The sequence below is a fragment of the Oryzias latipes genome, chromosome 7, assembly GCF_002234675.1.
Source record: "Oryzias latipes chromosome 7, ASM223467v1".
Taxonomy (NCBI): domain Eukaryota; kingdom Metazoa; phylum Chordata; class Actinopteri; order Beloniformes; family Adrianichthyidae; genus Oryzias; species Oryzias latipes.
The window spans coordinates 5,781,064-5,807,103 of record NC_019865.2 but is presented as its reverse complement, the minus strand read 5'-3'; the positions used below and the strand labels follow the sequence as shown (position 1 = coordinate 5,807,103).

General features: G+C 40.4%; 1 protein-coding gene across 2 annotated transcripts; it reads left to right on the top strand.

Moving 5' to 3' along the window:
- The first annotated feature begins 446 nt into the window (after nucleotides 1-446).
- On the top strand, nucleotides 447-24,041 carry LOC101165636 (protein FAM110B). 2 transcript variants are annotated; one of them, XM_023956409.1, is made up of 3 exons: nucleotides 447-591; nucleotides 21,362-21,679; nucleotides 21,894-24,041. In XM_023956409.1, exon 3 carries the CDS (start codon nucleotides 21,903-21,905, stop codon nucleotides 23,277-23,279), a length of 1,377 nt encoding a protein of 458 aa, XP_023812177.1. In that variant the 5' UTR covers nucleotides 447-591; nucleotides 21,362-21,679; nucleotides 21,894-21,902; the 3' UTR covers nucleotides 23,280-24,041. The 2 variants fall into 2 exon arrangements, with proteins under 2 accessions (XP_023812177.1, XP_023812176.1); XM_023956408.1 differs by lacking the exon at nucleotides 447-591 and adding an exon at nucleotides 13,973-14,145.
- The last annotated feature ends 1,999 nt before the right edge of the window (nucleotides 24,042-26,040 follow it).

Here is a 26,040-nt window from a genome sequence, read left to right as displayed (position 1 = left end):
TATATATATATATATATATATATATATATATATGAATATAAATTATTATTTCAATTATTATAAATTATATAAATTAAATAAAAAGGAAAAAGCAGAGATAGTCATACAGCTTTATAGTCAATACATCTAAAAGTCTGTCAACTTTTGGCTTTTGGGCTTCTCTCCAAGTCTCGCGATAGCAAATGGTCTCCAAGGCACCGTTCGGGCAGCATCTTCCAAAATTGAAAATCGAGCGTACCAAAGTCGGGGTGCTTTTAGGGGTGCAATGCATCGTACACCTTAAAACTAAACAATTAACGAAAACATTTAAAATAGTATTCCTAAAGATAAAAATAAAGCAAATTCATATTAAGAATCTAATAAATTATATTTCTTCTACGGTACTTGCCTTTTGTGACACATTACCGCTGTGAATTAGTTTGATTTAAGATCGTTAATGGTACAGCCCTAGCTAACATGGAAAGTTTTTTCAAAAGTGAGATCCAAAGAAATGCCGTTACAGCGGCGTCCATACACCCCGTGACCTGCTTTCTATAAAACTGAGCACATTTATTTCTATTTAATTATGCTGTTTAGCGGCTGTTCGTCTTGGTAAGTTTTTTTTGTTTTTTTTGCGTGTTCAAGCATAAATGCTCATAAATGCAACTAAGCTGGCGATATTCAAGCTAGTTTGGTAAATGTCGAATTTAGTAACAATGAGGTTACTTACTAGTACATTTTGTTAAGCCTCTTGTTGAGCTAATAAAACCCATGTTTTGGTTATTTATTTGTTATGTTTTCCTTAAATCATTATGTGTTGGTCTTTCAAGCTGTTTTTTTTTTCATAGTGTTTCAACACAGTCTCTGATACCACAACGTCTTGACATAATTGAGTCATTGCTTGCGAAGACAACTATGGGTGCCTGTTGCAGAACAAATTGAGAAGTGCTGCTTTATGCAACAACCCCGGAGGCCTGTTTGTACGTGCACACATGGATTTTGCAGCAGGAGACAGCAGCTGTTCCTCTTACTGTGTCAGAGAAGGAAACTGAAGCCTGAAATGCACTGCTGGCCCTTCCTGTATTAGCCTGTGCTGTGTTATCCTAAAATAATGACTATCAAGCTGATGACCACAGAGCAGGAAGTCTGTGTGCATGTTATTGTTGTTTCATGAGAAGTTTCAGGCCTTGGAGGCTGCGCTCAGATGCTTGGTCGTCCCGTCACAGAGCCTTTAAATTACACAAGTTGCCCCCTTTAGGCAACAACAACAACAACAAACCTTGTAATTCCCATCTTAAAATCATTCCCAGGCCAGGCGTATGGGTCTTTTTTTACGGGCCCCTCAGAGAGCAAATTGTTTTCTGATGTGCCCCCCCCCCCCTACATTTAAATAGAGTGGGGGTAGGTAAGTTGTGGTGGAAATTTTCCCTAGTACTACTACTAATACTAACACTGGACCTTAAGATAATTTGCAGAGGCTGTTTCTTCCATTTAAACTAGAAGAAGCATTTAATGGTTTTAAAAGTATGGGTTGGTGTTGTCTGGAAAGAAGCTTATGGGGGCTTTTAGCTCAACACAGGGGCCCACCACAGCCCGCTAGTGTCCTGTTCAGGGAGTCTACTTCCAGTGGTACCGAAGGAGGAAATGGGATCTTTCTCTCAACATACACACAGGCAATGTTGACAAATTGTGTCTTACTGGCAGCACAGCCCTTTGTTTAATACTTTGTAAGTATACTGTTTATTTTTAGACAGGAATTGCTTCACACATGCAGCAGATTACTTTTCCTAGAAACACTTGACTGGATTTATGTCGTTCCCATTGAGGATCACATCATATTTTGATTTTTGTCACCCGTTTTAATTTTCATTGTTGCTCAAAATGATTTAAAAAATTTGAATTATATCAAATTGACATTTTTTCCTCCTTAAATCAAAATTTTTCATGAAAACAATTCAGAATTATGCACTCAATACGGTAGTTTCCTTTATAGTCACACTTTTTTTTATTTTTTTTATTCCCAATGAATGGAAAGTAGAAGGGCTTGTGAGTGTGTGTTTGGAAGCATCTTGTCTTTATAAATGTATTTTAAATTTGACATAATGCTTTGTCATTTAGACCAAAGTGTTTTTTGTAGTGTAGTTTGCCTAAAGAATACTACAGAGCCCATGTGAACAATTGTAGGGGAGCACTGGTTGTACATATTAATCCATTTCTTCCAATATTTACTTTGTCATTTTCTCTGGTACAAAGAAATGTAAAAAGTCCTCTTTGGTCAGTGCTTCATTCATTCATTAAAAATAGGAATTTACCACAAATAAAATCAGTCAGTCATTAAAAACAAAGACATTACAACAAATTCATCAACATCTAATGAAAGGTGTATCATTTAGTTATTTTATAGCAAGAAATTATAACTATTTCATCGATAAATAACAAGTGCATTAGTCGTTCAAGACAAAAATAACAGTGTACAATTAAAAGTGTAAACTTGTTCAAAACCAAAATAAATTAAATTAAAGGTACCCTTAAAAATGTGCACCTGTTTGACGTTTGGGTAGATGCAGAGAGCTGGGTCTGGAGGGAATCTAAACTAAAACCAATGCTAAACCATCTGTGCAAATTGCAAACATAAAAAAGATCATCAAATTGGCACTTTTTCTACAAATCAAGTTTCCATATTTTCTGTGTCATCTGACCGGAACACAATTGCAGCTTTATGACTAGAAAATTGTTTAAGCATATTACGATTATTTTGCAAATGAATCTAATTTTTGAGTTTTTTGATGACACATTGGAAAGTTTGTCATTCTTATCCAAAAAGTTTTGAAATTTAATTTATGCTTCCTACATTTCTTGCATGAGTTGCAACATCCCTTTACAGTGCTGCTAGAAATGCGAACACTTTTAAGAACGTTCTATAAAAAATAGAAATGCTATTTTAAAATGGGGCAGAACCATAATAGAACTTCATAATGGATCCATTCATCTATTTCCAAACCTGCTTATACCATGGTCCGGGTCAATACTCTATTCTGATTGGCTGCTGGGTGTGCGTTTGAAAAGTGATAAACCACAGGATAACTCCACGGTGAAAAAAAAGGTTCCGGTCACCTAGCTTAAATGTTTTGTATCACTGCGCCGGCTTCTTTAAAACAACCTTTTGCTTAACCCTTTGGATAAAAACAAGTGGTAAGAGATGAAGTTTCTCTCTGAACTGATGCTTTATTCAACCCATCGGAAAGAGCAGCATATATATATATATATCGCTTTATATCGGCGAATCTTGACTGCAGCGGTGGTGCGGCGCAACGTGGACTATTTGTGTGTCGCCGCACTATGTAACAAATAGTCCACTTTTTGTGAGAAAAGCGATCCAAATCGAAAAAACAAAACAAAAATTAAGGACTAAAAACTGGTTAATATTTATTTCTTTTGTAAGCGACCGTGGTATAACTTTTTAACGCACTTCAGGCGTCCACGGCGCGCGTTAAAAAGTGATAATGCACACTTCGTCGGCCATTAACCCTTACTTGATCTCTTTTTGGGCCCACAGGGTTGCTGGAGCCTATCCCAGACACTTTTGGGCAAAAACAGGGTACACCCTAGACGGGTTGAGGGTCCATCGCAGGCCTCCTAAAAGATCTGTGTAGGTTCAATGCATTGGTGAACCCTAACAATTTTAGCTCAGAAGGTTTATAAAACATTGCAGTACCAATTCAATGTGATGGTAGGTGTTTAAGGACATTTTGATGTTCTGTGTTTTCTTTCCATCACCTAAACGTAAGAATTTTGTGCTTTTCCATTCAAACCCTGTCCAGCATGTTGTCCCTGCACAACTTACGTACTCCATGTTCTGCCTTTTCTTGTCTGAGGTTTGGTTTATGAGGTTCTTTCTTTTTTGGGTGCTTCTGTTTACCTTGTGGTGGTGCCGTGTTCCAAACTACTCTAAGGGGATCCTGTCTCGTTGTTGGCTGTGGTAAATGACAGAGTTGGGGTAAAACCGTGACAGAGCTGAAACATCGCTGTTAATTTTGTGTTGTGCTTCTTACAGCTCACCTGTTTGTTTATTTGACAACAAACTGTGTTTACCTGGAAGACACCTACTTCATTGTAAAACCTGCATACCATCACATCACAATGAGTAGCTAGCAAATAACAGGGTGGTTTGGCCTATGTCATGCTACACTGGCTGCAGGCAATATAGTACAGAAAAAAGTAAACCCTCATCTCCCAGAAGATTATATACAAGAGCTATTCCTGTGAATTGTATTTCTCAAAGCAGAAATGTAGGAGAGCTTTTAGGGCTCCTTTAATGCAGTTGTCAGTAATACTCATTAGGTGACAGGAATCATCTGAGTGGCTTTGTTCCAAACTCGTCATCTTGTCTTTCTCTCCTAATGGTCTGGTTGTTTCGCTGTTCTGCTTGTTTAAGTTTTTAATTAGGTGCTTGCAGTTTTTCTGCAGCGAGACCTCATGATGCTGAGCTCTTGTTGTGTTCACATTGTTCTTCAGAGCGGAGGAAGTTAGCTGGCCTATTTGGCGAAAAAGGCACAGTCGCAAAGATGTAGTTGGATTTTTTTGTTATGCAACACTGTTTTTATGTTCTAAAATAGATTTGTGTCATGTCAGCTATAAAAATAGTTTTTATTTTGATGCTTTTTTTAGAAGTGGTCAATCTATCCAGGAGGTTTGATATCTTTTTGAATGGAATAAGCTAAAATTCTTAACTTTTAAATAGTGCAGGTCTGTGTGTTTTTCAGTTAAACTGCAGAAACAAAGGCATTTATTCCATGGATATATACTTTTTTATGAACAGTTAGATTAAGCTCTCCATTGTTTTACATTTTTGAGGCAGAAAGAGTCACGGGAAGTCACCGTTTAGTGAGTGGCCTTTGGGTGCTTGCAGTCTGGATGAGTCCCCCCCCCCCCCCCCCCCCCCCGAAGAATGAGGTCAGTGGGACTCCAGGCAAGCTGTGTCTCTGCTTGTAGTGTACCATGGAGATCAGCAGCTCGCCTCTCACATGAAAGGAAGCTGCCGATCTTGTGACTGTGTGGCGCTTTGGGTCCTGCCAAATCGCCATGCTCCCTTTTGTTTTGGTTTGATTTCCATCAGTGGAGAACGCTTTTGTGGACTCAGTTTCATTTTATTTTATTTCTTTGTTTTTAATCATTGCTCTAATCTGTTGACATGTTGCTCACCATGTCCAGCAGGTGAAATAGTAAACGTGAGTCTCTTTTCCAACACGTGTTTGCGGGCAACCCACACGCAGATTAAGCAACTAATCAAAATTAGGTCAGAGGCTGAGATCCCAGCATTTAAAGCTTAATGTGCAGCGACAACACAGATTAGGTGTGTACATTTTAATACTCGTGTGGCCAAAAGTTCAGCTTCATAAATCCCCATACATTCATCATGTAGGATTTGGTGTTTTGCATGTAGGTGTGTTTGCTTGTGTATTTTTTCTTTTAGAGGATTTCCCATCTTGTCAAGGTGCTCCACCCTTGTCAGACTAATGACATCAGTTTAAACAGCATTTTCATAACGCATTCAGTTTTTGTCATAGCCAGGCTTTCAGAATGAGGGTGAAAGGCTGAAGTGCTGCCGCTTGAATTATTTTTTAAAATTTTTTTTAACCCTAATATGTTGAAAATTTGAAAACACAAATTTGGACATATAGCTGACAGGAATGGCACATTTCTTTTAAGTTTAAGTTTTGGGAAATTAGATAAATAATCCTCCTCTCCATAAGCATATGACACAGAGTAAACTTCAGGTTTGTGGAAATCAATCAATCATATATTGAAAAAAAGTATGATTTGAACCTTTACAAACTTTTCCAGGGAATTGCACCAACAGCCTTGTTTACTTGTCAAGTTAATCTTTTATTTTTCCCCAACATGTTTTTCTGTTGCAGGCTTGTAGAGATGGTGTTGAAAGTGCAGCAAAATAAGCTCAGCTCAACTCAATTTTAGTTGAATTTGTTTATAAAGTGCCAATTTACAATCAGGTCTCAAATGCGCGAATAAAGAAAACCAATATTTAAAAAAACAAAGGCTACTGATTATGATCCAAGTTATTCCAAACATTCTGAACTTTTTGCACATCCTTTATAAATCAAGCATCTAGGTGTAAAGAAAAAAATAAATGAATAATATTATACAACTGTTAAATATCTCTAATTATAGACACTATGCTTACATACAGAAAAAGGCAAGTCTACGACCAGAAAAGCAGCAGTGCACTGTCAGCAATAAATAAAATAAAAAGGACACAAAACCAATTAAATACAAAATAAAATGACATAACACTTGATAGGCTCCCTACCTGAACATGTCAAATTTCATTAATAGCTTTTTTTAACACTATTTTAAAATTGATTTAGAGTTAAAGAAACCAAATTACGGTAACTGCATGTTTATCAAGCTATAAGAATACATTTACTATGGACCCGTCACTAGTCACCTTCATTGAAGTTGCCAATTACGTCAAACTGACTTTTGAAGCCATTCCTGTATTTTGTATGAATAAAATTTGCAATGTCTTCTGCATTTTGAGACTAATAAGTGCTTTCAACAAGCAGTGGGGACATCAAAATCTTGTTAACAGTGCATGCTGCTCTGCCTTATGCATTTTTTTTTAAATCTATCAATAAGCACGTATATTTTTTCTTTTTTTTGTCTTTACTCTGGGATTGTCTGCTCAACCAAATGGTTTAGCACTTTAAAAAAAATCATGCAAGAGGCAAAGTAGAAACAAAATATATAATATTTTCTGTGGGGTAGAGGGTCAAAAGTTAACATGCACATGCGGTATATGGGAGAAACTCTGTCTTTTTGCTGTTGTCGTCTCCGCCTTCGGCTGTTTTGGCATTATTTAGAGACATCCCCCTGGTTAATCATTATTTCCCCACCCCCTCCACCGTGGACCCACTGACCCATTAACCGGAGAGCTCAAAGAGGCTGCATTATACGCAGCTGTGTTATAGATCCATGCGTCTGTACTATGTTGACATCACCTTCACAATACGGTCTTTGTGCTGCACCAGATAGTCAGAGAAGGTGCCCTAAAGCTGAAAAAACCTGTTGCGATGAAGAGGATTTGATGAATGGAGTGTTGGAATAAAGCAACGGGTTTTGTGTGTTAACTCAGCGTAGGAATCTTAAAATGCAGTCTCTGGGGTTCCAGTAAGAAATATTTTTGGAAAGCATTTATAATAGGCTTTTTTTTAAATATCACATCATAAAGGGTTTATGCATAATGGAAAAAAAAAAACTTTAATTGTCCATAAAACTTGTAACAGTTGAATTATTGTAGAAGCAACTTTAGTTTCCTTCTCCTGGGAGCTGTTTTTCATTTCTGTTTCATAATTTCTTCTACTTTTACAGTGTAAGCATAACTCTTGACTTTAAAGACCAGCTTAGATTAAAATTGTGTTTTTAACCAGTCCATGTGGCATTTTACTGATGGTTGATGCACTTCTAAATATTTCTTTTTTTTAAGCGTTGTGAATCCGAAGCAGACGAAAAAAGCCCTTTGAAGAATATTGTATTTGTTATATAGAAAATAAGAAACAAATTCATTAGCTTGTGATGCATCCTCTTATAGACGACTAGATCCATGTGCGTCATAATTTTCCTCGTCTGAGCTGCTATTTGGCTCAAAACTGTACGAGGGGGCAGCTCCAATATTGCTCGCCGTTTGTGGTACGGTAATGTTAGGTTGGTGGTTTGAGGGGCTGTAAGCTAGCAGGAAAGTGCATTAACAGAGAGCAACGGGAAGAGAAAGGAGGGTGGGTTTGCTCTGCACCAATTCTGCCACCCACAACTTGGAGGCAAATTTCAAATGAACTCCTGCCACTCTGCAAAATCCAAGCTCTAGAAAATGACAGTTTTATTTTATTTTGTTTTTATTTATTTGTTTTTTATTGGCTTAAAACAGAATAATCGTAATGTGGAAAAAAAAGAAAAAAGCATGTCACAGATATGTTTACACCGGAAATGTTTACATTGGAAAATACATATGTTTACACTGGAAGTGCTTTAAAAATGGTTTTAAAGATGACTGCAGTGGGACTTAAAATGAACACACGACCCTAAGAGACTGCAGTGGAAATTACCAGTTAGCTATCAGTATTGACAAGGCTTTCACAGCAGCATAAAGGGAGTGTTGAGATTCGAAAGTGAGAGAATAAACTCTGAAGTACCCCTTAATGGTAAATAATCCAATATCCCATAATGTTTGCTTTGACTGTTTGAAAATGTGAAAATCCACACAATGCTGAATGTTGCCACTGGAGTCTGGACTTGGGCTGCCATCCAACATCATTCCTGGAATAATTAAGGGATAAAGTCAGTGTGAGTGTTTGAACCACAACCCCATAAACAACTCCAGCTTCTGTGTCATGACAGAGGTGGTTTTCCACTTTTCTTTTGGGGAAAGACACTTCTCAGTCAGATTGGGATCTGCGTCAAAGCAGTGCAGGGGGGGGGCAGATGTAGGGCTTGCCTGGACTTGCTGCTGTGATGTAAGCAGGCAGGGTTCACATATGTAACACCAGCTCAAGATTATGAAGTAAAAAGGGAAGATCTGCAGTGACTTATTACTTCTCACTATCCTTTGGTGGCCTCTGAAGAAACTAACTGATGAATCAGAAATGGGAACTGAGAACAGAGCTATCTGTGTTTTGTAAACTTCCACTGCAGTGTCAACATTGACTCATTGCTGTGTGGTTAAGTGAGCGTGCCGTGAGTGTCTGTGTGTCCTGAATCTTGGGGTGTTTGGTGAAATGACAAGGCGGCACACACACACTAAAACTTTTGATCCACCTGCCTCCTCCGTATCTGAGCGGAGGTGTGCGCATTCTCATAGAATCTCATTACCGCCCAATGATCACGCAGTGACAAAACGCAGAGGATGGGAGGGATGTTGGAGAGGACGAAGGGAAGGGAAGTGAGGCGTACAGCGGTGGTGGGAGTGTCTGAATATGTTGATCCAGCCAAAAAGATTGTTGACGAACTCCTTTCAAGACGTAAAAGTGGAAGTCCTCTCCAGTGGCTGACCACTGCAGAAATGCATGTTTGACTTCAAATTGCGGAAAGGAGAGCTTGAGTATGTGTTTCAGTGTGTGTTTGGGTGGGGAACCCCACCCTGCTGACTCCTTGAAATAAGCATGTGGAACGTATGTTTGAACTTTAAGGAGAATAAGGCACTCAGGAAACGGCCGGTTGGCAGGACAACAGCTGGCTTTAAGGCTCTAAAGCAGGAGTGGCCATACTGCGGCCCGTTAAACAGTTTAACGACCTGCTAAACTATTTAATCCGGCCCGCCAAACTGGAATAAATTCTAATGATAATCCTTAATAATGTTATATTTTCCCTGTAATTCTGGTGTTTCCTCATAGATGATGTACGAAAAACAAATTGACCTTTTTGAGGTGCAGAATCTTATTTTGCATTCATGTCATGTGTTGTTGAAGGATTTGTTGTTTTTGTGACGTTCATGTGAGTTTTCTGAGTCAGACAGTCACGTTTCATTCCAACACCACATGAACACGGCATTTCTCTAAGTTTGTGTTTTTCCCCGAGGGACATCAAGCCAAAATGAGAACAAAAGTCACAGTTTTGAAATAAAAACTCAAAATGTTCTCTTTTAAAATGTATATTTCAATCAAAATTAATGCATGTTTTCATCCAGATTCCATGTTATTCCTTTCTTTACCAAAGCTCTCCACATTTCTACTCCTGGTCAAGTGAAAAAAGTATGCCCGCCAAAGCGTAGTTGTATAAAACATTAGAATGATCATTTCTGATGTCACCTATTGGATCTGCACTGTGAAAATGAAGCCCAAAGGGGGAAGGGAACACTGGCAAGAATTCTATCCACCAAATTTAGCATTCTGAAAATGGAGATAGGCAGGAAAAAGTAAAGTTTTAAGCTCTGTACGGTTCAATAGAACACTGAATCTGATATTGATCAAATTTTAGCTTTTAGAAAATCAAAACTGCTGATTTAAGAAAAAAACAGGAAGTACCCGTGAGCTTCAACAAGCCAAAATCTCATAGCCTTGTATAGAGAAATGAACATCTATTACTCAGTCATATTTGTCCGCATAACCATTCGTGCTCTACCTTTTTTAACATGTTCTTGCTTATCCTCATTTTTTTCATATTTTTCTGTAGTGCAACTTATTCAAGTTATAATCTGGCCAGTCAGTTGCTTCAAGTATGTGGTCTCACTTCAACTGTTTGAAATGTTTGATTAGTAAAATCTTCCAAGCTTGAGATACCTGGAAGATTTTTAATCTGGTATGCTTTTTTTCCCCCCTAAACCATGTTGTCTGATACTGATTTGCCCAATGTTTATAATTTACGGTAAACCTTAGTATTTGTCTTTTATTAAAGATAGAACAGAAGTTTCTTCTAATTTAGAGTCAATAATGAATTACCGTAATAGAAGAAAATGTTATTTTACTGAGCAACATGTCAATGCTTCTTCAGAATCATCATCAACTGCAAGTTTTGTAATCTCTAAGATTACAAAACACCTTCTGATGGGAGACGTGTTGAAGTTTGTTGTGGATGTGCTGACATGTCCACACCCATGGTGACTGTATAGGCAAACCACAGCTATGGTGGTGAGAAAAATTGGCATAGATCTTTACATCCCCCAGTTCACAGAATTACATTTTTATGCGACATGCACTAAAATATTGTTTCGATTGGATCAAAATGTTAGCCACAAGGACACATCGACTGTTTAAGTCAGGATTTGAAACATCGACTGATTAAGCGTCTTCTTCAAAAAGAATAGATTAGAATGAAGGATAATAAATAATGGTAGAAAATGGTATCTTTTAAGTTAAGTTTTGTGATAAACTAGTTAACCTGTGCATGCTAAACTCTGACTTAATAGATCGCTAAGAGGCTCCAGGTCGAGGCAGGTATGGATTATAGATATTGAAGAATCTGTTATTTCTTTAGTGCACACATGCCATTGGGATACTTTATGTGAATTTTCAATATGTAGCAATAAACACCTGTTATTATCAGAACTGGGGGACAGTGGGAGATAGATGTTGTGTCCATTAACACAGTGACAGTAAAGCCTGGCAAATGAAGCCCCTTAACTAACCCTATGAGCAACCAGCTTTGTTGATTGTTTGCTTACACGAGCTTGAACATGCACACTCTTGTTATCTGTGTTTTACTCGTTATAAACAAACAATTGTGCAACACTGAAAAGTCAGGAGGCTTTAGAACTCCTATTCACTTACAAAAATACACACAGTAACACAAACTTTAACAAAAAATGAACATTGCCAAACAAAAAAATACTGAAACGGCCTATATGACAGAGTAAACTACATCCAATTTTTTATGAAATATTTTATTTTCGCACATCACTTTTCTACCCGGAATTAAGATGACTAGATCTCTGAGGCATCGGTTTTCTGTCTGTGTGGGTGCCACCCATTTAATGACATCAGCCTAGAGTCGGCCTCTGCGGCCTCTGGAGCAAAAAACAAACAACATTCGAACTTTTGCAATTTCATTTCAGGGTGCAGACACTTTGGAACAGCGAAAAAGTTGTAACTTTTAACCCCAGAAAAGGACTAAAAAAAGAAAAAAAAATCTTTAATTAAAGATTAAGATTAAAGATTTATTATTTGTTTTGTGAGAAAACTGGCTGCGGACAAAATCATTGGCCAGAAGCGGAAAATATGACTTACCCTAACCCTGACCATAGCCCCAAAGTATTCAGAACTGAACATAAACTTTTGTTAAAGCTTATCTCAGGGAAAAAAATATAACTGTTCGGGTCGCCAGTGAAATAAAGTGGAGGTTTTTCTGAGCGATGGGGGCACTTCTGGTTCTGGTCAAGGACTTCCAGTTCTGGATGTTGATGTCTGGAGCCAGGTCCTCTTGGTTGTTTTAGTCATACTTTCTTATCTCCTCTAATCGGTCACAATCTGACTTAGTAACAAATCACCACTGTCATACACTAAAATATTTGCCCCCTAATCTAAAACCACAAAAAAGTGTGTATAAAAAAGTCACCCAAAAAGTATTTTTGTTTTTTTTAAGCCTCTTAGAACAACTGCTTTGTGGACTTTTAATGACAGGATATCCCAGCCCAGACCGCACCTCTTATATGTTGAAATCTGTCATTCACTGGAAATGTTTTCTAGGAATAAAGAGATTACTTTCAGAGCTTAAAAAAGAGAAACTATCTCCAATACTCCATCAAAGAAAAGGCAAACTGGCAGGATAGCTTTTGTACAGTTTTGCAGACAAACTGAGGCATTATTTTCACAAAATAACTGGAATAATTTCGAACTTTTCCCTTAACTTTGCTTAAATTAATAGAGTAAAAAGATTCATGGTGCTGCATGAGTTTGACTGTTAAGACTGATGTTTTTCTTCTTCAAATAAGGAAGTACTGAATACAGTTTATGCAGACTGTTTAGCAAACTTCAAATCAACTTCTTTTAGGTTAGGTGACGAGATGCTTTGAAGACGGTGCAAAGCCACCATTTGTATGTTAATCAGAAGCCTAAGGAAACACATTGTTGTTTGTATGCAATTACATTGGATTCTCCTGCCTGAAGGGCTGTCACCCAAAAATGTCCCCTTGTGTTTTGGCTTTTTGCTTTAGGTTAAAATAAGAAAAAAAAACACGTAAAAATCAAGTTTCTGTCTTGTTACAGCCTGCTTATCCACAGCAGCCATCCAGCAGAAAACACACAAGCAGTAAGGATGCATTTGTATATTTTCAGTCACAGTTGCTTAGAAGAGCAGCCATCCATTTGGAATAAACAGAAACAAACGTTCTCGTGAGAAACAGCACCGTGTTGAAAACTCATGCAAATGGATAAACAAACCTGAAGTGATGCTCTGAAAGAAACATAATTTGCCATAGACATTATGTATGTGCTAAGCGACAATGTAAATGTTATTTAAGTACAAAATAATAAACAGGAAAAGGTAGGTGTAAAGGAACATTGTTCATTTGTTCACCTTTTCAACCAGAAGTTTTTTGGCATAGCAATATCTTCAGAGAAAAGGGAAAGACATTTCTGATAAACTCCTGCTGCTCTGCAGAAACTATGGCCAAAAAAAGCACAGTTTTCTGTATTTCTTTTTAGTTTGGCTGAAAACTCACATAATGATCATTAAAAGACCACTGGGACCACTTTGGAAACAGCTCAAAAGATGATCGGAGTGGGGCTTTAATAATTAACGTTGCATCTGCTCCTCCTTGGACTACAAATATTTTGTCCCAACTCGTTGCAGCTCTCCCGGACTTTCCTTAAACTGCTCAACTCAGATAATGTCAAGTATTTGTAACTTTGTGTCTCCCACCAGTTCTGAGCTGTTGCTGCTGATGTAATGGTAAACTTCAGCAAACGGGAAATCTAGTATTTAAGGTAAAGATTTTGTCTGTCTCCTTAACCTGAATGTTTAAGACTGTGCTGTAGGAAAAATCAGGAAGCCTCCAGTCTAACAGAGAGGAGTTTTTTTATGGAAAATATACCCCTAAGAGGTAGTTTAAAGGATGAACTGAGCTTATATTTCAAAGTTTCCCATCAGAACTCTTTGCTGCAGCTTTTTTGAAAAGTTGGTTGGCTTTTAGGAGAAGTTTTGGAATTAAACCAAAACAAATATGTTGCTATAAAGTTGTGAAATATTTAAGGAGATAAGAGATGGAAATGGCCCAACAACAAGCTCCTCATTCTCCAAGAGGAAATACCAAGTATTCCAGCAGGAACCTTTTGTTGCTGGTGTTTTGTGGCAGGTTTTTAAAGAGACAGCCTGTAGGAAAGGTTGCCGAGAAAGACAGGATGATGTGAAAGTGTTGGGAAGGCCACGTGACTTTCCTGCAAATCTCTCATTTCCTGCTCTCCAGACTGTTTTCCTGCTTAAGCCAGAAAGGGGCGGAGTCTTCCTGCACTGTGGGAGGAGAGGAGCATTTTAGTCCAAGGAGTAGAGTCGATCCAGGTTACTTCTGGTTTCAGCTCTTGTTGCCCACACGCGCCAGCACATCAGTGCTCGCAGCAGCTTGAAAGCCTCGCTCAGACGTCGGGCTCTGTCAGTGAAACTCAGCTGCTGGGAAGCCACCGTTTAGTTTTTTACCGACCCACTTCTGACTCGTGTTCCTATCATGTAAGTAAACTTTTACCTTCTGTTCAGTTTGAGCGGATCAGGGTTCTTGCATGATGTTGACATGTGCTCATGTTTGTGTGCTCAGAGAGAAATGAGGAAGACTTTTCCTCAGACAGGAATTTACATGCTTTAATAAAGATGTCAGTATTCTCACTGATTTACGGTCTCTTAAAAAATGTTTATATTAATGGAAACCTCTTTTTATTTGAAACATTTGCTTTGCTTTCTACCGGGATCCCTTCCTGCACCCTCTTGTCCTCTAGACCGAATACCAAATCTATAAATATCAGTCTTAATCATAGCATTTGTCATTTTGGCCCAGCACTGCTTTCATTGGAGGTGGACAACTGAGCTGCATGCTGACCAGACTAGATAAAAACCTTTTTATTACTATTATTATCTGTGTTTTTTAGGAAAATATTTGTATCATTCCAGCTGATCGTTTGACTCCGCTTATTCAGGTGACAGAGAAGTTATTGGTGTTTTTCCTCATTGCTGTATAATCTTTACCTTGTGTGGCTCCATTCCTTTAAACAGTTTGTTATTGGAGTGAGGCAGCTCTAGACCGAAAGCAAATTTTTCCTGTTTTTTCCCTTCACCTTCAGACTTTTCAGCACGCTAAAGGGCGCTCAGGTGTTTGATGCAGCTGCCTTTAGTGTGTAATTGCAACGGTTTGTGTTTGCACATTAGTGCTGCATGCCCCCCGGGTGTAGGGCTGTGTGTAAACGATCCCAGATAAGCTGTAGTTGAGTGAAGCAAAAGACGTTCCCTCAGGACTTGATCTGATTCACTCCCCAAACTGATCGCGATGTACAGTTTTCAGCTGTTTTAGTCATCAGCAGAAAGGATTTGATGGATTCCTGTTATTTCCCCTTCAGTGGGACTGTGAATGCAGGAATCTCCTAGGATCGTCTGACAAAGAGAAAAAGAAAATGCTCATTTCGTAGGTAGAATAAAAACAAGTTGGCTTAATATTTTCCTCCGGTCAAACCCTTTAGGAGTAAAAGAAAGTGTAAAAATGTGACCCACCCACACACACACACACACACAAAATAGTTAACTCAAGTTTAAGTCGCTTCATTTAAATGACAAAAAAAAGGCATTTTATTATTTTTTATCTTGTATTATGAATTAGCATCCGATACTCATTTAGATGATGCAGGCTGGGATTTGTTCGTGCTTGTTTGGGTCTACTCACACCAGGGTAAAGCTCGATTGTGCGACGTTGCAGATTTGTTAATAATGATCTGGGCCCTAATGTGTATTTTCTTTTTTTTCTTTTCTCTCATGAAGGTGTGCCTTGTGGAGCAAAGCCTTATTAGCAGTTGTGGTAATTATTAGCAGTTTTGAGTAATTATTGAGGACCACAAGTTAACATGTAATTCAGTGGTCCCCATCTCCCAGGTTGTAGACTGGTGCCAGTTTGTGAGACAGTTGGTACTGTGCTGCAGAGAGAGAGAAAAACATGACCTACGTTTTTCTCATTTTTAGATTGAATCTGAATCTAAAGGAAGTTTTATTTTGGAAAACTTTGGGGACATCTGTTTGATTCTTGATGCATGTCAAGTTGCTTGGTCACATGATGGAAATCCGTCCGCTTCTTTCCTACCGCGGCTGCGCCAACCGCTTAAATGAAACCTCCAAGCTAGCAAAGTTAACAAAAACCAGGAGTCTTTATTCCAAATATGGATTTATTGTGACAGTTGTTCCCACAGACAATAAGGATGATGCATAATATTCAGCAACCAGCTGCCTAAAGTTAACAGGATGCTGCTAATAAAGTTACTCAAATGGTCGATTCATTCTTTTATTTAGAAAATACCAGATTTACTGACTTCTTTTCTTTTATTTGTCTTTTATTTGTTTTTATTTATCTGTAGTGCCTGAATAGTTGAAGATCAAGATCACGTCTGATCATTTTAGCTTCCACTCTGACAGTTATTTCAGATATTTTACAGAGGGTACGTTTTTAAATGCGAGCATTTTTAAATGCGAGCAAAACTTGCTGGTGTTTAGCGAGTTTATTCTTTTTAAAGACCAGCTGCTTTTCAAATCTCTCATTATGTTTAGTAAAACAAAATGTTTTACTTTACTCCTTCCTCACTGTTGTGTTAAAGCGGAGGTCTGTGGTTCCACCTGCTCTTCCAACAGCAGAGACTGACCCTCTTTGCACCCATCTGACCTCAGGATGGGTTTTTCCTGAGGCCACAAAGGCAGACAGTATTGGGCCGAGCTGGAGGTCCACACAAAGAAGAAGCTGCATGCTGTAATAACTAGCTTATGGTCCAGCGGTTGCTTTTGCAGTTGATGTGATAGTTGCGTAACACGGTACTCCAGACGTTTTTGTGGGATAATGAACTGTCTGGATGGAGCTGGTTTGCAGTTCAATGTTTTGCTGCTTCTTTAACTCTCTAACAAGCTCCCTGTATTACCCTTTTAGGAGGTGTGACTGATGACCCTTTGAACTGCTGAGGTTTCACCTAAGTCCAAAAGGACTTTACCACATTCCCAACACGATCCTCTCCAGACCAACTTGTTCATCAAAGACAGTCTGGCAGTTTTTTAAAGAGAGGAGTTAGCATTTTCCACTTCAAGACATTTGGGTTCTCCCAACTTCCAACAGATCTCTGAAACCTGACTGCAGACGAAGATTTTTAAAGCTTAACAACAAGCATGTACTCTATTCCCTTGTTTATTGCAGGAGTTACATTCTAAAGATAACCTGCAACAGGTGAAAAGTGGTCATCTTTATTTTTTTCCAATTAATATAGATGTTTTAAGGCTGTAAAATGCAACACTGAACATTTTCACACTTTTCACACACACTGACTTCAAACAAAAGAATGTGCTGTTAAAAAAATGCAACGCCAAGTAGTTTAGGGAGGGATCACCTTATACAAAGTGCAGGGGAATCTTAGTCCAGGTATTGCTGAAGGTTTAGTGAAATATAAATTCAGAGTAATTCCAAGTGAAATGTTCACAAATTTATGTATTTTTCTACAGTTGTGTATCTTAACAGCCTGTTGCGAGCTGCCAGTGAGACTTTTCCATTAGTGTCCCCAAGCTTTACCTGCTGAAACTAATACCTGCTAAATTATTCACTCAACGTGTCCATTCAAATCAACTGATTAACCGACAGTCAACTCACCTTAAGGAAAAAAAACAACACACTTTTCTATTTTTGAGTTCAAAACTCACACAATCATTGGGCGTGTGGCTTTTCTGAAGAAAAACCCGATCATTTTCTTGTGTTTTTTTTATTTTTCTTCCTCCTCAGCCTCTATTTGAACATTGTTGTCTTTCTGTTGAACTGCTACTTTGCTTCACTGCCCAAAAATAGTCCGTAAAACAGGGTCAACTTGCTGGATCCACAAACACAAGCCCAATTGTTTTGACCTCTTGGTATTTCTCTTGTAAAAAAAAAAAAAAAAACACTAGTGCTTCCTGCTCTTCTTTTAATCGAAGAACAAAACCCTTCTTCATTGAACTTTAATCAGTTATCCGTTCTATGATTTCTGTGAAACCTTTCTTTGAAAATAAATTGCAAATGTATAATTTCCTAATAGTTTAAAAAATAACTTTGACTCATAAATGTATTCTAAGTTTGATGTTAGATTGGAAGACATTTTTGGTGCTGTTTTAAGTGCCGTTCCTTCGTTTTCTGGTGTGTGCTGGTTCAAGGCTGTGCACTGATATAACCGTCCAGCTGGCGTCACGTAAACGCTCCTCGTCGCTGTGCTTCAGCCTTTGAATGCTGCGTTTTACTGCCTTTTTGGCCCTTCTACATGTTTGTGTGTGTGTATTCACTCAATACATCAGCAGTAGAGATCACTGGCATGATGGGAAATTGGTTCCTGACTCTGGATTCTTAGTAATTATACTGAACAGGCCAGTTTGACATGTCAGTTGTGGAAAAAGGCTCGTTTCATCTGTTCCTATCAGCTCCTCTGTACCATTATCACCCGCCGCAGTCAGTCTGTCTCTAATACTGTCAAACACGACGGCCCTCTCATGCACGCCGCATCGTTCAACCAATCCTGTGGTTGGAAAACTAAATTGAAAAACACTCTGAGGCACGACAACAACCCTAATCAATTCAAGCAACTTTTCCATTGTGGGTCCGACTCTGGCCTGCCTAAATGGCCTGATGGTTACGAAAAATACATTATGTTTACCATGAAGGTAAACCTGCTTCATTGTTCTCATGTCACCCTTTTCAGGGCAGGTATTAGCGACGGACCTGCAGTTTTCATCTGAAACGATGTTCAGCCTGACGGTATTTGCATGTGGATAACTTCCCTCATCAGCAGACCTTGAGTGATAAAAGCTCTGACATTTACATCCCTACATCCTTACTTTACATCCAACCTCCATGCAGTGCAAAGCTTTTGAACAGTTTGAATTGAACTGCTGCCATCTCTGCATCTCTTTGTCCAGCAGCACTCGTTAAAAAAAGGACAATGGAATGAAAACTGGTTCATGTTGTCACTTATGTAAACGGGGAACTCGGTCTAAGTCTGTTTGTGTTTGATGGGATTGGCTGCATGCAGTAATCACACCAAATCTAAAGGCTCATCCTCAGTTAAGTTTTATTGTTCTGTTGCTCTTTTTCCAGATCAAAGCATGAAAGTGGATCTTTCTGACTCATTTACTGCAATTTTATGATAAAATTAAAGACTTAGTGATTAATTCTGAAAGTATCCAATTTACAAAATTATGCATTTTTTGTTAAAATGAAAAACAATTTGCTAAAATTCAGTGTTCAAAATTTTGTCAGTTGTTACCTATTGTCACCTTAAACTCTCTTAACTTTTTTATCAAACATAAACCGTTTTAGAAGAAAAACAGAGATTTTTGCTGTTTTACCCCAGAAAACGAATGGGGTCAAATTTGGCCGCTTTTTTTTTTCTTTTTCCAACTGTTACTTGCTGCTTCCCAAATTTAACAAACAATTGTCAAATCAACTTTAAACACCCATTTAAACATACATTTTAAAAAAAACAATTGTTCTTGGGTTAGCTTTGAGGTGGATGTTTTTGCAGATCAGCTGAACTGAAAGACGAAAACAAAAAAACTAGGGATGGCCCGATATAAAATTTTCCGGCCGATAACCCATATTTCCCCTGCAGCTGTGGCCGATAGCCGATATTTGCACATACGGACACTTAGGTGTCTACAGTAACACAAAGTTTAGATTTCCTTTTTGTTTCTTTATTACAAATGCACAACTTTTCTTTTGCTGGACAATCACATTGTACTAGACCTTTTTAACATACAGCAAAGGATCTCATATGAGCAAGAATCACTTTAAAATAGGGCTGCACGATATGAGGTAAACTTGCAATGTTAGTGATCAATATTGCAATAACGATATAATTAGCGGTAAATAAACAAATAGAAAAATAACCCATGAAATTCCCATTTCATTGCAACAGTTTAAAAATTATACTTTAAATGACCCTCATCGACATGGGTGACAAACATCTAACATAATAGGCCTCCATCTGATTGGTCAACAATGGGAAGGCGTCCATCTGAATAGTCAAAGCATAGAGGGATTTATTTGATTCGTTAAATGCTTCAAGTTGCTAGAAAATTATTTTAACACATTTTGGGTTTACGACTTATTGCGATATTCGCCGTCTTTTGCGATATACATATTGCAATATGCAATATCCAGTTCGGATATTGCGATAACGATAAATTTGTGGTATATTGTGCAGGCCTACTTTAAAACCTTCATGTAAATATATCTGAAAGCATTCAGACCATTTATTGAATATTGGACACAACTGTAAACCATAAGCTCCCCATTGCCAGGGATCTATTAGGAAAACATGTAACCCCATCAAAAATATGATTTACAGAAAACAGTCATTTACTGACAATGACTGTAAACACAAGCTTCCCAATCTATAAGGAACAAGTATACATTTAAAAGATAAAATGTTTCCGAAAACAGTCAGAAGAATATCGGCAGATTTTTTAACGGATAAACTGAAATTATGCAAATATCGGTCGTTTCTGATCCTGGCACCGATATATCATCCACTCCTAAAAAAAAACATAAAACTATCAAAATCTGGATCGATCGTTGCTTTTATTTTTCGGCTTTGTGGAGACTTAAAGGTTAGATGTTGAATAATTGGACAGAAAAGTTGAGTGAATTACCTGTAATTAGCAAAAATAGGAGTAAAACAGTATCTTACTGATGTCAAACGGCAGTTTGGTTCATGAGTTTGTGATTTTTGTGCGTAAATAAAAAAGGATTTTTAATCCAGCGGTTTTATGACAAACTGATAGTTTTTGGGGACCGTGACCCATGATGTGGTTGAGTGTTAGGAGGTCCAAGAAAACATAACGTACAGAGGGACAGCAGAAGATCTCCATAAAAGAGGCTCATTTATTGATTGTAAGGAGTGAAAGCAGGTGATGCAACTTCAGAGCGTAAAGCTGTAAGTGTTAAGAAGCTTGGAGCAATGAATAATTCTTGAATAATGACATGTTTGAGGGAAAGTTGTTTTTGGAGAATTTGGAGCATCTTAAGATTGAAAAAGTATGTTGAACGGTGGACAAGAAATGAGTTTTCTGTAGGTTTCCTGAGAGGCATTGGGGGCATTTAAACAAACGCTGGTTTGAACAGAAGAAGACCTCCATTGTTGAAAGCTGCTGGTGACGAAGACAAAGGGCTTCAGCGGAGAAACCGGGGCGCACTCTCCCTTTCAGTGTTGTCACAGCGCCCCACCGAGCTTGATGCAAGTGGATGTAAAAAATTGCATCTGTCCCGTCCGTTGTTCCCCCCCCCCCCCCCCCCCCCCCCCCCCTTCAAAGGAGATTCATTTGAATGAAAGCCCTGCCCCTGTTTTGTTGTGCCATGAGGGGGGAGGGGGATCCCATTGGACAAAATCGCTTTTGAGCTCAACCAATTGGGGGCTTTCCCCCACCTCCCGCCCATCTTCGCAACCCCCAAGGTTCCCGTCCTGCAGCGTGATTGGTGCTGGTGGGAGGAGCCAGACGTGGTATTAAAGCCTGACCCGTCTGCTCGACTTGAGCGTTGAAGAGTCAGTCTGTCAGCTGTGAGCCGCATGAGCGTGCGTGATTGTGTGTGTGTGTGTTTGTGTGAGAGAAAGTGAGAGTCTCTCTTTGTGCGTTTGTCTCCGTGGGACAGAACCAGCCCGGAGTCTCATGTGGAATTTTTCTCCTGAACTGTGTTTAGGACGGCAGCACCGGGCTGCGCTGCTGACCACCTCTGAGAACAGCTGGACGGACAGTCGGGAGCTTAAACCCGGCATCAAAGGGGATCATAAAGGCTTCTGTGTGGTGGGTGTCATCGCTGGCTGACCTGGACTGTGGCTGTCTGACCCCCACGAGGAGGACTCGGCGGATCCAGCAGAAGTGGACCAGCGGGTCCTGATGTGGAGTTTGTTCCCCTCTGACCCTTGAACCACTAGCAGCCTTTCACTGAGGAAGAGAAGAGCAAAAAAAGAGAAAGAGAGGAGACAGAAAAGAGGAAGAGGAGTGAAGACGGCAACCGGTAAGAAAGTTGAAAGGGTCTGTGGGAGTAGAGGTTCAAGGGAGGGAGGGGGAGGGACAGACAAAAAGAGAGGAACACAAAAGAGCCATTTTCTTCTGCCTAAAGAGGCCGGCTGTTTAAAGCTCTTCATCACTGTTTTCCTGTCAGCTTGAAGGAGCTCTAAGTTGTTCTTATTTTGGATTCTTTTGGTAAAACTCGTCTTTTTCCTTCTCAGCCCTTCAGGATGCCGGTGGAGACGCTGCGACCCTCAGATGGCCGTCTGTCTGGAGTCCCCTTCACCTCAGCCATGCCCTTTAGGATCCTCAACAAAGGTCCGGACTACTTCCGGCGTCAGGCGGAGCCGGGAGCGCGTAAACTGAGCGCTGTGGAGCGTCTGGAGGCGGACAAGGCCAAGTATGTGAAGAGCCAGCAGGTGGCCCTCACTCGCCAGGCCCCCATCAAACCCCCAATCATCCGCAAGCCCCTCGTTCCACAGAGCATGATGCTCCAGGGCCACATCAGCACTCCCCCGGCCCGGAAAGTGCCTCGCTGTCCGGTCAACTTGGAGAACATTGGGGCCAGGATGGGGCCCGGAGAGAGGAGACCCACCCTTAACTTGGATATTCTAAATAACCTAATCAGTGACGTTTGTGATGCACCCCAGCCCTGTTCCCAGTCCTCGTCCTCCACCTCCCCCTCGTCATCGTCTCCTTCATCAGGAGCTCAGAGCATCAGCAGCAGTCTGTCTGCAGAACAGAGACTCCTTAATACCCTCAAACCGCTAAATCACAATTCCTCATCCACCTCCTCATGCACCTCCTCCCCCCTCGGTAACGACCTGCACCAGCAAGCGGCTGAGCTGACCCGGCGCCCACCCCCGGTCCCAGCGCGGACCTACCCCCGTGTTCTGGTGCCCTACATCTCCTCCAACTCGGTGACGGTGCGCAGAGTGGACGTTCGGCCGCTTGCCGAGATGAAGAAGCCCCCGAGGGTCCATCTGCACTCCAGACTTCGGCCCAGACAGACCCCCCAGGGCCAAGTGCCACGTCCTCTGTTCCAACCCCCGCCTCCTCCATCGCAAAATCAACCTCATCCTCAGGTCAGCACTGCCTCCCAGGCCCTTCCTTCCCCCCCAGCTTACCTGCCTCCTAGTCCCATGCTGGTTCGAGCAGTCATGGCCCCCCCAGCCTCACCTGCTTTCACCCGCACATCAAACGCCAGCTCCCGAGCCTCGTCCCGCAAGCACCCCTCGCTGCACCGCTCCAAGTCAGACCTGAGTGATCGTTACTCTCGCGCCACGGCCGACCTGGAGCGCTTCTTCAACTACTGCGGGCTGGCCCCCGAGGAGGTGGAGGACATGGGCGGGGTGGAGCGCTTCACCAGGGCCAACTCGGACATCGTGTCCGTCTCCAAGCTCCGCAGCGTCAGCACGCCCAGCTCCGAATGCGGGGAAGACGCAGAGCGCATGAGGGAAGAGGAAGATGAGGAGGACGGGCCCCCCAGGGCCTCTGAGCGAGTCCCGTACGGGATTTCCATCATCGAGAGGAACGCTCGCGTCATCAAGTGGTTGTATGGAATCCGGCAAGCCAGAGACGCCAACAACGCCGTCTCAGATGTGTAGACTATCAAGAACTCAATGAACCATGAATGGGGAGGGGGTCTGCCTTACAGCACGGATAATCTCTTTCTGTTTCTGATGTCCTGAAACAAGAACATTTAAAGCAATAATAAACGTGTGTAAAGTATGCAAGGAGATGCATTAAGGTACCGCGTGTGTATGTGTGACTGTGCCAGTGTGAAGCAGGACAAGAGCCACCGTAAAAACTGTGAACCTTTTTCATCCAAAAGGCAAAGAAGGAAAAGAAAAAAAAACTTTTTTGCCGTTGAATTTTGTAAATCCAGAGTGTTTGTGGGCTTGCTCCTGCAGCGTTTCCCCTTTAGGACCACGCAGATCACAAGCACAAGACGTGGAGTCATGTCTGCGTCTGCAACCCAAACACTCTGAGTTTACAACGAAAAAGCAGGTCACAAATGAAGAAAGAAAAAAAGGTTGTTGCTCTGAAAGCGTCTCAGGAAAGATCGAGTTCCAAACAGACCAGTATTTATAAAAAAAACAGAAGAAAAGTTATTGTATTTTGATATCGATGTACAGAATCTAGTTTGTAAACACTCGCACGGACAGAAGAACGGAACGTAAGAGGCGTTTTTACTCAACTGAAGTCTGCAGGAGCGTCACGTTCTCCTCATCTTCTCATGAGTCGCACCAGAGGGTTGAGAACTCCTCAGTGCCGTTCAATCAGGCGCTGCATGTCCAAAGAGTCTACAGATGAGAGATGCTTCACCACCGTGTATCCTAAAACATGAATAAAAATGTTTGACTATGTCCTTGTAATCTGTTTTTTTTGTTTGTTTAATCCTAGTGCTTAAAGTGCTCATGGTCAGAGAGAAAAACAGCAGAAAGCTGCTGTAGGAGTTGAAGATGAGTGGCTGGAGTGTGCAGACAATGCTGCACATGTTTGGTTTGTTAGGACTGCCAAGATCAGGCATGTTTTGTCTAAAAATATCACAACGGCTATGTTTCACAGGACCAGAGCACTCCTCTTGGTTTCGCTTTTTTTCTTCTTTATCATCTGAGGTCAAGATAAAGTACCAACAGTTGGTGATAATCACTTTTGAAATCCAGGCCCATTTTCAGAGCAAAAACACTTGATACCTGCTGTCAAGCACGGTGGTGGGAGAGTAATGGTTTGGGGGGGCTCTGCAGCCACAAGTTCAAAACCACATTTTTTTGGGGGGTTAAATGTGAAAAATACCACCATGTAGGGCATTTCAAGGAGATGTATTTAAAAAGAAAACACATTTTAAGTTTTCAAAGCGGAAGCAAAGCATAGTTTAAAAAAAACTATAAAGGAGGACAGGATGGAACGTGGGACATCTCTCATCAGACATCAGCTTTCATTCAAAGTTGACACATACATCTCGCTTCTTTTCTTGCATAACAGTCTGCCGTTGAGGCTTGACAGTCAAATCCTTACATAACAGTGAGTTTCCACCTCTGAGGGGTTTGTTTTTTTTTAGGAGAGGCTGGAGCTTGAAGAGGGTCTGCCGCTGGCCCCTCCATGGTTGGATGAGGAGTCGTCTCCATGTCTGAACAGGCTGACCATATGTCCATATTTACTGAGAGATCAGCTGGGCTTTGGCATGCGGTCAGATCACAAGCACACTTTGCTGTCAGCTGTGCGCTCTGCTCCGTGTGGCACTCATGTCAGCCTATGGCGTTTACATGCAGAACGTCCTTTGCTCCTCTTGGAGGGTTCTGTCTTTTCATGCAGGAAGACGAGCTCTGTTTTTGCGAGTGACGGAGAGTGTTGGTCCTGCATGAGTCTGCATGTTGGGGGGGAGCTTTAGCTGTTCTCCAGAAGTATGCCAGAGCTTGATATAGCGACCGTGAATGGAGGCGGTGCAGGGGATGATAAGCTGATTAAAGCGCTCGGGCAGATGGGATGGCAGTTTTGGACTGGACGTGTGTGATTCCTACTGTCTGACCCGTGGGAAAACCAAACTGGGATGTCAGTGTTAGTTTAACATGTCGACACAGAGCCCCACATTGCTGCCCTTATCGCGCCCGACTCATCTCCACATCTTCCTTTTTCCCGATGCTATCTGTTCATCTGAATCTACAGCTTTTTTCAGCGGAGCCACTGTCCTAAAAAACACAACAAACAGGCTGTGCTGCTCTGCTGTTCTCTTTTCTGCTCCTCAAACTCAGTCAAACATTTAAAAGTTTCTCTCCAAAGTGTTTGAGCTGAGCCCAAGCAATTCTGCTGCCGAAAGACCCACTAAGAGGAAAACGGTGTTTAAATGAAACATGTCCTGGTGGTATTATTCAAATGATGGAGGACTTCTGTAAAAAAAATTAAGCTCAAAAAGCTGCATTTCTGAGTATTTCTTTATTTTTATTTTTGTGAGTCAGGAGCAGATGAAAAGATTCTGTTGGAAGAAAGAGCTTATTTGTGTTGTAGAAAATACACTGGGTGGATCTCAGGCTCCCTGCTCCACTCCATTCTGATCTCTTCCTTTTTTTGTTTGGGTTTAGAGGTTTTGTGCCATAAAAATGTGCCTCATTGTGATTTTTTCAAAGCTATTCCTCCTTCAACCTCTGCTTTAGATTAGAAAAGCTTTGAAAATAACTAAGAAGAAGGACTTTTTTCTTTGAGAAACTTTTAAAACCTTCAACTATTAATGATTCCAAATTTTTTATGGTCTTTACAGTTTACAACAGTTTTTTTTATATCATTATTTTCCAATTTTACAACTGATGCCCAAAATGACTCGATTTCTTTTTTTATTTTTTATTTTTAATGTCTGACAGGATCCTCTCT

What these genes read in the sequence shown, in the direction of transcription:
- LOC101165636 (XM_023956409.1), top strand. Translation starts at nt 21,903, where the DNA reads ATGCCGGTGGAGACGCTGCGACCCTCAGATGGCCGTCTGTCTGGAGTC.